We start from the raw sequence: 12,631 nt of genomic DNA on the forward strand, positions 1-12,631 counted from the left end.
TTATATAGTCATAACTGTTTCCATTCTCAAAAAAGTCAGCAAGACTGATCTGAGTTGTGTCTGGGTATTTTTTTAAACCTCTGTTTTTTGAAGTCCCTTGTGTTGGCTCCACCTAGTTCTTGGTTTTTACTGATTTAAATATTTAAAACTTTTTTCCCCTGTTTTTACAAACCTCTCTACGTAGGTTCATTCTCAAGCTAATATTCTTGACCTAAATCTTGGAACCTTTTCCTACTGGGCAAGCAAAGTGAGAGAGATTATTTTTTTAAATACATAGTCATTGCTTTTCCAATAGTATTTCAGGACTTTAGGAGACAATTATTTTTTATTATTCCTTAAGTACTTGATATTCATCATACCGTCAGCCCCACAGCACTCTTGTGTACATGTATCCTTAGACTTTACCATTCCCTCTATCAATGATGTGTTTTAATACCTGAACTCCCTCACTCGATATTAGCTCTTTATGGCCAGGGATCATGTCTACCAACCCCGTCATATTGCATGGTGCCAAGTGCTTAGCACAGTGCTCTGCTAAAAGTTGAGCTCAATAAATATTAACCATTTTCAGATGCCACTTATTTTGAATTTTGAATTTGCTTTTTTGCTATTTGTGAAACAAATATCTAAGAATTGTCAGTTTTTTGAATTCCTTCCATTCCAAATGTGTTTGTTAATCCCCATTTTAAGAAGGAATGATGCAAACTCCCAAAGAACCAAAAGCTGTTCTCCTTTAAGTAGTTTCTCTTCTCTTTCAAACTCATTCCCGCCCTCTAGACTGTAATCTCGTTGTGGGCCCCTGCCGACTCTGTTATATCGAACTCTCCCAAGCGCTTAGTACAGTGCTCTGCATACAGTAAGCACTCAATAAATACGATCGATTGAGAATATATCCCTCGAATCCTTATAAATTTCCATTTGTCTCTACCGTACACAACTCCTAAACCTTTAGATTAAAGGTTCTTCACCTTCTGCTTCCTAATTTACCCCTCTCTCCTGGACAGGGAACATGTCTGCTAACTCTGTGGTAGCGCTTAGTACGGTGCTCTGCACATAGCGCTCAATAAAGACCACTAATTGATTATCCCGCTGATTATCGCACCCAAGCTGGCATTCTTTGCTCCACAGATTTTCTAACTGCATCCACCTTGTATCTCTTCCCACTGGCCACCTATGCCTTCGCCCAAAGCCTCTAGTCTCTCCCGCACCCAAAGTCCTCTAAAATCCCACTTCTCCCAAATAGGGCATTCCTTAATTAATGCCCACCTTCTAGGTTTTATTTTCCTACCAGCCATATCTGCTTATGTTAGTACTTATTTTAGTTTCTGTCGTGGTTATCCTCACTCTTATTCTTTTACCTGTTTCTACTGATGTCCACTAAAACTGGGGAGGGAGGGGAATGTACAAGAATTATTAGGGAACATTTGCCAAGCTATTATGGCTTAGCAGTTCCTCTGCTCAGTGGCTAACAAGTTGCCTTCTAGAATATGCCATTTCCCAGAATAAGTAGGCCTCTTAGTCTGTGAGTCTGGCCTTAAAAGCAGATATAGTTGGACAAAAGAATATTACATGTCCCTGAACAATGTTTTCAGTGTAACTGGAACTTAAAGGCATTCAGATTTTTTTTTAAAAAAAGGTTACAGAATAAAGCTGGTAACTTCCATATAGATTAGTCATTAATTCATTCAGTCATATTTATTGAGCGCTCACTGTGTGCAGAGCACTAGTGGTACGAAGCGCTTGGAAAGTACAGTACAGCAAGAGAGACAAAACCTGCCCACAGTGGGCTTACGAATTGCTCCCTCAGCTTATAAAAGTTTTTCATGTATTTTCAAATGCAAAAATCATGATGATAAAAGTCCTTTTCTCTAACTGGTGAGATTTATTATTTTAATTTCATTGTATTTGGTTGTAACTACTCATTTATATCAGAAGACAACATTGACCACAGCAGTTTTCACAACTTCCTAAATCGCAGCACTACTGCCAATATAAAAGTGCTTACAAAGCAGACTGAAATTGCAAATAGCTTAGATTATTTTTGCTTATTTATCCTCAATATTTTTATGGTAATTTATAAATAAGGTCAACATATTCGGGAGATGCCAACTAGGATGTAACATCTGTTTTGTAAACAGTTTAAAGCATCCTAAGACAGTATTTTATATCTACAGTTAATAGTTTTTTTATTAAACTTTTTTTCTCTAAAATTCTCTTACCCTTAATTCAGTCCTTTTGGCAGCTTTCATTTTCAAGCATTCCGTGCATGTTCAGACATCGTTTTCTGTAGCAATAAAGCATTTTCTTTCTTGATTTGTAGCTTTGAAGCATTCAATTTAAGTCATTAGCTAAACAGAAGTCCTCAGTTTATGCTAATGTTGTTTTGTCATAGCGTCAATCAGCCAGCCTTGCCTGATGACATTGTGGTAGTGAATTTCATTGTCATGCATCTGAGAATATGTTGGGCTTTCCTTGGTTAGAGGGCAGAGGTGGGATATGTCTTATTTGTGGAAGAGTTGCAAATTTAGCATGGCTATCAACCGCAATGCTTAGTAGACTGTATACATTCCTCTTGGGACATCTTTAGAAAGTCTTTTTTTCCTCTCCTGTATTAAGGGATACCTATGCCGTAGCAGGGAAATGAATGACTGAGAAATGGGAGGTCAGCTACATAAGCCCTTCAAGAAATGTAAATGGAAATGTTCAGTGTTTTCTTCGTTTGACCCATTTTCACTCGTTTTGACTGCTTACCTAATGAAAATAACCACAGATAATTCTTACCCATACCTAATTTCTGATATTATCTATTCCCTGTGATACCTAAACCTGTCCAGGAAATAAATGGGAAATAAACACAACTTTAAAAGAGACTACTTTGAAAAAAAGGATGCACGTTTATCAGCTGCTCATTAACAAGTGCCAGGAGAATCATTGTCAGTAAATTTCAAGGGGTCTCTTTATTTTGCGGTAAATTTAATCTGCCTCTTCATGTAGTCATTAATCAAATTTGGTCGTAGCCATCCTTCTAATATTCTAAGAAAAATTTTCTTGCTGATGAAGTTTCCGTTATTTTTATCCTGGACAGAACATCTACAAATGTATTTGTAAAATCTTTTCTATCTGCAGTAGCATATAAATGATAAATAATTATACATTTTGAATGTGTGCCAAGTTAACCTGAGACCTCATAACTTTTAATGGCCTTTGTAATTTAAAAATATAATAATAAAAGCAAGTGGCATTAAGCTTTTGTTATGTTCCAGGCACTGTGTTAAGTAAATCAGGTGACTGCAGGATAATCAGATCACTGTTTCTGTCCACGTGGAGTCCACCGTCTAACATGAGGTTGGAGTCAAAAGAAAACCAAGTTAATTTGTATTTTCTTGACTGTAGATCAATACTGTCAGTTACAAATGCTCTTATTATTATTATTATTATGTAATGGGAAATATTATTAACAAGACATTCAGTATGTTAGGTGTAATTTCAACAAAGTTTGTTACCCCTATCTAAATCTCTTGGCGGACTCCTATCTTTCTTATTTTTCCTTCCCCTTAGAGCACTCACTGAGTAGGGACATAGTGCTGCATATATTCCTTTCATATAATCCTCAGTAGATAATACAGAAATAATCCCAAGTATTCAAAAAGAAAAATAGTAGCACTGCTGAAAAATGTAATCAAAACGTGCTGTACAAAATGGACTTCTTTCACTGACTTCACTGCTTGCACTCTGGCATGTCACCTGTCTCCTTTAGTTTTGCAGCAATGTGTCACAATATCTTCATGAGTGTGTGTTCAGTGGTATTGAAATGGCTTCCTGAAGAAGTGCTATTTCAGTATTCAATTTCTAGACCTTACCTGGAGGAGATTCATTCATTCATTCAATTGTATTTATTGAGCGCTTACTGTGTGCAGAGCACTATACTAAGCACTTGGGAAGTACAAGTTAGCAACATATAGAGATGGTCCCTACCCAACAGTGGGCTCACAGTCTAGAAGGGGGAGACAGAGACCAAAACAAAACATATTAACACAATAAAATAAATAGAATAAATATGTATAAGTAAAATAAGTAGAGTAATAAATATGTAGAAACATATAAGCCACAACTTCTCTGTGCCTCAGTTCCCTCATCTGTAAAATGGGGATTAAGACCATCTGCAAAGGACAGTAACCCTAAGTTCGGATTACTGAGGTCTGTCGAAGGTATAGGGAACTACACTCTACAGCGCTTAGTACAGTGCTCTGCACCCAGGAAGCGCTCAATAAATACAATTGATGATTGCATAAAGCTTACCCTTGTCACAAGAAGTCAGAGGGGAACAGTGTCTTGATCACTGCTTCCCTAGAGCAGTTATGATTGTCAGTTGCCATAATGTTTTTTTAAAAGCCTTCCTATAGGGTGGCCTGTTATTTCTGTGTCTTGGTCAGACATAGTAATTCTCAAAGAAATGCTGTCTACTTGGCGGGGAGATATAGCATTTCTGAAATTTAAAGGAAATAAACAGTTTTGAAACAGTACTTTCCCTTAAATTTATAAACTTAAATAGAATCAAAAAGTGGAATGTGATTAAGGTTTTGTTTTGCACTTCATTGTCTTTTTAAAGGAGTGTTTTTAAAGTTTATTTAAAGCAAATAAATGGACTTCAAAAGTTTACTCAGTGAATAGGTTCTGTTAATCATTCAGACACAACATAGAGCCTCCTCTTGAACTCCCTTTATAATTAACACTGAAGTTTGTGGGAAGGAAAAACAGTCTGAAAAAGCAAACAAAAGCAAACCTCAGAAGAGGACATTTGTGTTGCTTTTTAAAATCCACTCTGGGAATCCTTGTTTTGTCACAACTGTACAGTACTGGAATTAACATAGGAAACTCTTTCATCTTTGTTTTTCATAACTGTGTATAACATGCACATATATTTATCCGTCTAAGGTCTTCAAGCTGGAGGTATCCTACCTATTAACAGGAATTCTTGGAGCAGCGGTAGATTATTGGATTTTCCTGGGGCTCAGGATGGATAGAAATGTGGTGCGTCACGTCACTCAAGACCTGGGAGATTACGTTGCCCTATCTTGTGATGGTGAGTACGTCCGTGAGTAGATTCTGGATATGTGTCTTGGACCCAATTCTAGGATTTAACTTGCACCTTTAGGTTGAGCTCACAGAAATCCGTGACTAGAAGAAAAGCCTTGGTTGATTGTCCCAGGGAGCCTGTTGTCCGATTCTGCTTGATCTTATTGCTTGGTGAAGATCCAAGCTCATAAAAGTGTACTTCCTCCTGAAAACGTTATTTGGATCTTAGCAGGGAAAATGATGGTAGAAACCAATGCGTGCAAGGACAATCATAATACATAAAATCCAAAGGTATGTTGTATACTAATTGCTGATAGTAGTGTTGGGTCCTTAAGCCCCACCTCACACTGCTTCCAGTCGCTTCAGGAAAGACAGCTCTCTCCCCGTCACCTCCGTTACGTTGATTTCAAATTAGTGATTTGCAAGGGCCTCAGGAGGGGTAGCCCAAAAGAGATGGGAATGAAAGAGAGGGAGATCTCTTCCACCCTAATTCTGTGTTGCCCTACCTGATTTCTCATTCAGTAACTCCAGCAGTGGCTTGCAGGGAAATCACCGTCTCAGGTATGGACTGAACTGTTCCTGGGCTAAAGTGAAGAAACCTGATGAGTAGCTAACAGTAGGTGAAAGAGGTGCTCGCAAAGAGGACCTTATAGTCGAATGATCTCCCATCCTCGTGTCTCTCTCCACTTCAATCCATACTTCATGCTGCTGCCCGGATTATCTTTGTCCAGAAACGTTCTGGGCATATTACTCCCCTCCTCAAAAACCTCCAATGGCTGCCAATCAATCTGCGCATCAGGCAGAAACTCCTCACCCTGGGCTTCAAGGCTGTCCATCACCTCGCCCCCTCCTACCTCACCTCCCTTCTCTCCTTCTACTGCCCAGCCCGCACCCTCCGCTCCTCCACCGCTAATCTCCTCACTGTACCTCGTTCTCGCCTGTCCCGCCGTCGACCCCCGGCCCACGTCATCCCCCCGGGCCTGGAATGCCCCCAATCCCTCTGCCCATCCGCCAAGCTCGCTCTCTTCCTCCCTTCAAGGCCCTGCTGAGAGCTCACCTCCTCCAGGAGGCCTTCCCAGACTGAGCCCCTTCCTTCCTCTCCCCCTCGTCCCCCTCTCCATCCCCCCATCTTACCTCCTTCCCTTCCCCACAGCACCTGTATATATGTATATATGGTTGCACATATTTATTACTCTATTTATTTATTATTTTACTTGTACATTTCTATCCTATTTATTTTATTTTGTTGGTATGTTTGGTTTTGTTCTCTGTCTCCCCCTTTTAGACTGTGAGCCCACTGTTGGGTAGGGACTGTCTCTATGTGTTGCCAATTTGTACTTCCCAAGCGCTTAGTACAGTGCTCTGCACATAGTAAGCGCTCAATAAATACGATTGATTGATTGATTGATTGATTGAATGGCAAGTAGTAATATGGCCAGAGCAAAGCAACTGGGGTAAGGGGGTAAGACGGCAAGGTGAGGACTCAGATATGTAGCCAAAAGGAATCCCATTTTCTTGCCCCCCTTTTTGCTGGAAGTGATTTTGGCAGCACACAGTTTAAGCAGGAGCAGCACAAGGGCCTGGTTTTAAAAAAAATAATGGGTGGAGTGATGTTTGGAGTACTGGAGGATCACGATAACCCCTAACAAGGGATGAGGGCAGGTGGGTGGCAGCAAGTCATCTGTGGTGCATTTTTAAGTACCTAAAAGTGCTTAGTTATCATGTTGAAGTTGGCTCTGGAGACAAAAAAAACCTAATTCATTACATTTAAGTGTGAGAAAATGTATCCCAATTCAATGGCTCACATTGCCACTTTTTTAAGAAACATATTACCTATGTATTCTGGAGTACACCTTACTGCCCTCCGCAGTCCTGTCTGATTTACTCTACTACACATGGGAGAGCAGTTTGTGTCAGAGTTGTCTGCGCATGTGGATAAGCTCTGTGATTTGAGATGGTTGTACTTTTGTATGTGAATTAAGGGGCAGTAGATTGCTGTCTGCCTCATCAGGTAAATCAGCATCATTTCTTGAACTCCTGTATCATTTAGGACCTTACTGTGTGCTTTGGGATCTACCAAAAATAGTTAAAATAATAGTGCAGTAAATTTTTCAGTACAGTGGAGTATCCCTGTGGCCTGGGAAAGTAATTTCCTAGATGGTACCTTCATGGTCTGGGAAAGTGAATGAGAACAAAAGTTAAGCCAGATAAGTCCTAAATAGGGGTAATTAAGTCCTTTTTCATTGTTCATTATAATTGTTGTATATCTGCTTGATTAAGATCCTGTATCTTGATATCATGAGGTCTTTTTTCTGAGTGTGTAGAAGAACCTTGATTTTTCAAACCTCCAGTGAACTTTTTTGATAACTTCTACAGTTCTGTGGCATCTAGTAATTTACTTGCTAAAAATCTCCAATTCTGTCCAATCACCGGTGTCAAATGGTAAATTACCAAAAGCTCCCTTCTTTTATTTGTATCCTCAAATTCCATATATTGCATCTAAGTGAATATGAGTCTGGTTGGAAGAGTAAATTAGCAGTGGGAGAAGCACCATTTGAAAAAAAATATTAATTTTAGAGGCCAGAGTCCTGCCCTATTATCCATAGTTTCAATCAGAGGTTAATAGTTTTAATCAGAGGTTAAAGTCTATATCCCATCTTCAATCTCTCCCACATTTAATTTTCTTTTTGGTGAGTGACACTCTCTGTCAACAGGAAAATGTAACTTGTGCTGCTTAAATTCAGAAGGGAAAGTCTTACACATTTTCAGTTAGGTGTGCCAAGTGAAAAAGTCCAAGGTAAACCAGTTGTGAACTATTCTCTCTCCTTTGCATATTTTCGCTTCCTCACAGTCTTGCTCCTTCACTGTCCTCACCCACAAAGAGATACTCAAATATTGTCCAGCTCTGGTCGCAGAAGAACTGGATGTCAGTCCTAGTTGGAGACCTAAATTCCTTCTTTCCATGTCATTTTCTATGCTAGACTCTAAATCCTTCCAGCAGGATTTTAAATCCTTCCATGTCTCTTACTATTAACTTTGTCATCACCCTGGATTTATTTGATGAATGCATCAATTTTAGTATATCTGAACTCCATTCCGTACATTTCACCCATCTCAAGAGCTCTCGTGTTTTTCCTCTATTCCACTGCCCCCACTAAAAATGGACTTACGAAATTGTTGGAACATCCTAGTTTTCACTAACTTAGGGGCTCTGAGACATTTCATGAGGGTTTAATGCATCTCTGCACACTAAATAGCAAAAAGGGACTCACCTTTCCATCTGATCCAATAAGTGGTACTAATGGCACAGAAATGGTGCGTATGTCAGAGCCTTAAATAGAATAGAAAATTTTTATTTGGAAGATCTGGTCAATCACATTCAATTATGAATCCTCTAAATTACCAGGCAAATACATTTTTTAATCAGTTAAAAATGGGACACTGCATCTTTGCATTGTTGGGTTGGAGACAACAATTATTTTCATCAGTGAGCGTGATGCCAGGGTCCGTGCTTTGAGCATTAATAATAATTCAGAACACTAACATAGGGGAGAAATGGGTTCAGGAATGAAGCAGGCTTGCCCTCTGCAAAATGCAATCTCATTTTTGCACTACAGAAGTTAGATTTACGTATACAGCATTTTTTCTACTTTCTTTTCTATTTCGCGTTGAGCAGTGGGGGTGATTGCTGATTCTGCTGTAGAATTTCTCTGCTTTTGTTGAGTGCCTCTAACTTTTCTCAGAGAACTTGGATCTTCATTCAACAGCTCTGCCCCAGTTTTCTTTATTTTCAGTTCTTCCAAGTTCTCATTTTTTTCCCTCCCTTCATGGGAAACGAGAGTTTTAGTGTTGTGTTAGACCCTGTTTTCAGTTATTCAATATTTGGTCCTATTTTGTTGTGTCCATTTCATTTCTGTGTCTGTGGTTTCATAGCTCTACAGTATGTCACTTTGAAGTGGGCTAATATTATTACCCATTTTTCTCCCCATTGTGCTTATGGCAGCTATCAGAAACTGACCTGATTTTCAGAGCCACTCCTGGACAGTAGAGATCATGCCTTTACATCCGTTTCACAGTGCCCTGAATCTTGTTTCCATATTTCTTAACAATCTCAAGGAGATCACTCTGCCCCTTTCTCGTGCCCTGGACTGCGTGGCCGTTCAGTACCCACAAGAAAGCTGGCAAGCCCTGTGCTTCGAACCTCATAAAAGGCTGCCGCACCAGAAGGTTTATTTCTTAAATTTCTTAAATATGGACCAAAGCTGAGATGGCATAAGATCCTGGAAACAGTGTCTCCCAAGTTAGATCCAGAGAAGGGAGTGGTGTAAAGTAGTGGGACTACTGTAGCAGCAGAAAGTACTATCTACTCTCTGTACCTTGATCCCGTCTATCTCACTGCTGATCCCTTGCCCCCCTCCTCCTTTTGTCCTGGAACTCCCTCCCTCTATGCATCTGAAGGACCACTGCTCTCCCCACCTTCAGAGCCCTTTTAAAATCACATCTCCAAAAGGCGTTCCCTGATTAAACCCTAATTTCCCCTATTCGCCTTCCTTTCTGCATCACTTATGCCCTTGGATCTGTACCCCTTAAGCACTTGACATTCACTCCATTCTCAACCCCATAACACTTCTGAACATATCTTTATAAATCCCCTAACCCCCTTTTGGCAATTTATTTTAATGTCACTCTCCTCTTCTAGACTGTAAGCTCCTTGTGGGCAGGTAACATGTCTACCAACTCTCCCAAGCACTTAGTCCAGTGCTCTGCACTCTGTAACCACTCAATAAATACCATTGATTGATTAACCGCACCACTCTTTAAATCGACCACTCCAGTAGGTTGAGAAGCAGTGTGGCTTAGTGGAAAGAGCCCAGGCTTGGGAGTCAGAGGTCATGGGTTCTAATCCCGGCTCCGCCACACGGCAACTGTGTGACTTCGGGCAAGTCACTTCACTTCTCTGGGCCTCAGTGACCTCATCTGTAAAACGGGGAGTAAGACTGTGATCCTGGAGTGGGACAACCTGATTACATTGTATCCACCCCAGTGCTTAGAACAGTGTTTGGCACACAGTAAGCGCTTAATCAAATACCAGCTTTACCATCAGTAGTTCTGCTCCTCAGTTTCTTCTCTGTTTTTCTCCTTGATTGAATCTGAATTTCATATTCATTCCACTGCAACTGTTCTTACTAAGGTCATCATTCTGGCTAAATGGTAGGGGGCATTAGCCATTCCTGCCGGACTACTGGGGTGGGGCAGCCATTGCTTCTGGGCTTCCCTTCAGGTCACATATCCTTGAATAATATCTTGGAAACTATGTTTTTTGTTTTGGTTTTGGTTTCTATGAAAATATTGGTGATATTCACTGACTTAGAAATCTGCAGTTGCAGGAATGAAACTTTGGGTATGAAGTGTTAGGGTCAAAGATTGGTGTCCCTGGTAGAAAACACTCTCAAATTCACAATATGGTTTTTATGTTTATTTTTTAGAGTTCTCATCACAGGAGCTAGAGACTTTCATTTGTTCCCTGCCCTCTTCCTGGCTGCAGATGTGTGTTGCAGAAGCTGTCTTTAAAAAGGCATGTGTACCGAAAGACGTCATTATTTCTCCAGAGCCCATTTCTCTTCAAAAAATGGTATGTATCCTGGAACTTTTGTCCAGATTTATTTCATTGAGTTTCTGAATTTAATGTGATGAATGTGGTCACAAACCAGTCTTGAACTTGCATTTAATTACTTAAGTAATTGAGTGCATTTCATCCAAAGAATTGGGCAGTGCTTTTCACGCAAAAATAAACTGTTTCAGATACCAGTATTGGTGGTGCTGGTGGTAGCGTTTTTGAGCATCCACATGGTAACACGTGTGAAGTATAGGATTAATAATTGACATGTTTCCTGTCCACATTGGACATGCACTCAGAGACAAACTTTAAAAAAAATATTGCAACTAGAGTGGTCAGAAATCTGTGTGATCTTTTTACTAAGTCACACTGCTTTTCATCAGCTCTCAAAAATGATAGTAACCCTGTTTCAAAGTTGAGGAATAGTTCATAAGTGCTCTGGAGATGGGGTAAATATCAGGGTGCTTAAGGAGTACATATTCAAATGCACGTGATGCAGAAGGGAGAATGGATAGGAGAGATGAGGGTTTAGTCAAAGAAGGGCAATTGAAGAAGAGAAGATTTTTGTCTAGGGCTTTGAAGATGGGGAGTGGTGGCCTGCCACCAGGCCAGAGGAAGGATGTGGTGAAGGGATCGGGGATGAGACAGATGAGATTGAGGCAGGGTGGATGGGCTGGTTTGTAGGAGGTTAGGTAAGAGGAGGAGAACTGTTTGAATTCGTAGAAGTGATTGAATTTGTTAAAGCTGAGAGTAGGAAATTTTTGTTTGATGCCGAGGTGGATGTTCCAGATGATGCTGGGATCTTCCAAAATATTCCAAGCCATTGTGCCGGGAGGTTATCCCGTCAGGCTTTTCACCTGGCTGCCAACAATCACAGGCTCTAACAGGAATATTAGCTCTCTTCCTCCCTTCAAGGCCCTACTGAGAGTTCACCTCCTCCAGGAGGCCTACCCAGAGTGAGCCCCTTCCTTCCTCTCCCCCTCGCCCCCCTCTCCATCCCCCCATCTTACCTCCTTCCCTTCCCCACAGCACCTGTATATATGTATATATGTTTGTACATATTTATTACTCTATTTATTTTACTTGTACATATCTATTCTATTTTATTTTGTAGTATGTTTGGTTTTGTCTCCCCCTTTTAGACTGTGAGCCCACTGTTGGGTAGGGACTGTCTCTATATGTTGCCAATTTGTACTTCCCAAGCGCTTAGTACAGTGCTCTGCACACAGTAAGCGCTCAATAAATACGATTGATGATGATGATGACGAATATGGCTACCACTCTTTTACTCTGTAGGTGTCACGGAGCTTGTATGAGGGGTGACCTCAGACAGATGGGCTATTTGGAGCCATTCATTGTAACCACATCTGTGGTTGCCACTGTGACATCCCAGCTCCACCACTTGTCAGCTGTGAGACTTTGGGCAAGTCACTTAACTTCTCTGTGCCTCACCTATTGTCACCTGTCAGTGACAATCAATAGTGACTTTCCATCGATTACTTTTACTGAGTGCTTACTGTGTGCAGAGCACTGTACTAAGCGACTGGGAGTGAATCATTAAGTAGATACTTGTTATTATACCTGCATCATTGAGCCATACCAATTTTCCTGAATTGTCTGATCTGTGAACTTCATGCCACCTTCAGAAGTTCTTGAGGAGAGTGTTTAGTGAGTTGGAGGCAGTGGCGAACCATTCTTAGGTCTTAAACTATCCTCAAGATTCTCCCTTCATAACTAAAAACTTGCTTCCCCTCAGATTGCAACCGTTAGGCGGGAAACTTACCACTTGCTTTGAATATCGTTCTCCGAAGATTTTATTCCTTATGAAATTTTAAAAGTTGTTTCTCCCTTTCATCCTTTCCTCCTTTGGTTATTCAGTGGACGCCCCAGCTATAGACTGTGAGCCCACTGTTGGGTAGGGACCGTCTCTATGTGTTG

The 12,631-nt window shown here is 40.5% G+C and overlaps 1 protein-coding gene across 2 annotated transcripts in view; it reads left to right on the plus strand.

Annotated features, from left to right (window-relative positions):
- SLF1 (SMC5-SMC6 complex localization factor 1) overlaps positions 1–12,631 on the plus strand; it is a 60,681-nt gene that overhangs the window by 34,876 nt on the left and 13,174 nt on the right. For both annotated transcript variants that reach the window (XM_038765502.1, XM_038765500.1), the window contains exons 12-13: positions 4,936–5,083; positions 10,563–10,708. In XM_038765502.1, the coding sequence (XP_038621430.1) occupies positions 4,936–5,083; positions 10,563–10,708 (294 nt within the window). The remainder of the gene's footprint in view (positions 1–4,935; positions 5,084–10,562; positions 10,709–12,631) is intronic.

Source organism: Tachyglossus aculeatus, chromosome 23, assembly GCF_015852505.1.
Source record: "Tachyglossus aculeatus isolate mTacAcu1 chromosome 23, mTacAcu1.pri, whole genome shotgun sequence".
NCBI classification, from domain to species: domain Eukaryota; kingdom Metazoa; phylum Chordata; class Mammalia; order Monotremata; family Tachyglossidae; genus Tachyglossus; species Tachyglossus aculeatus.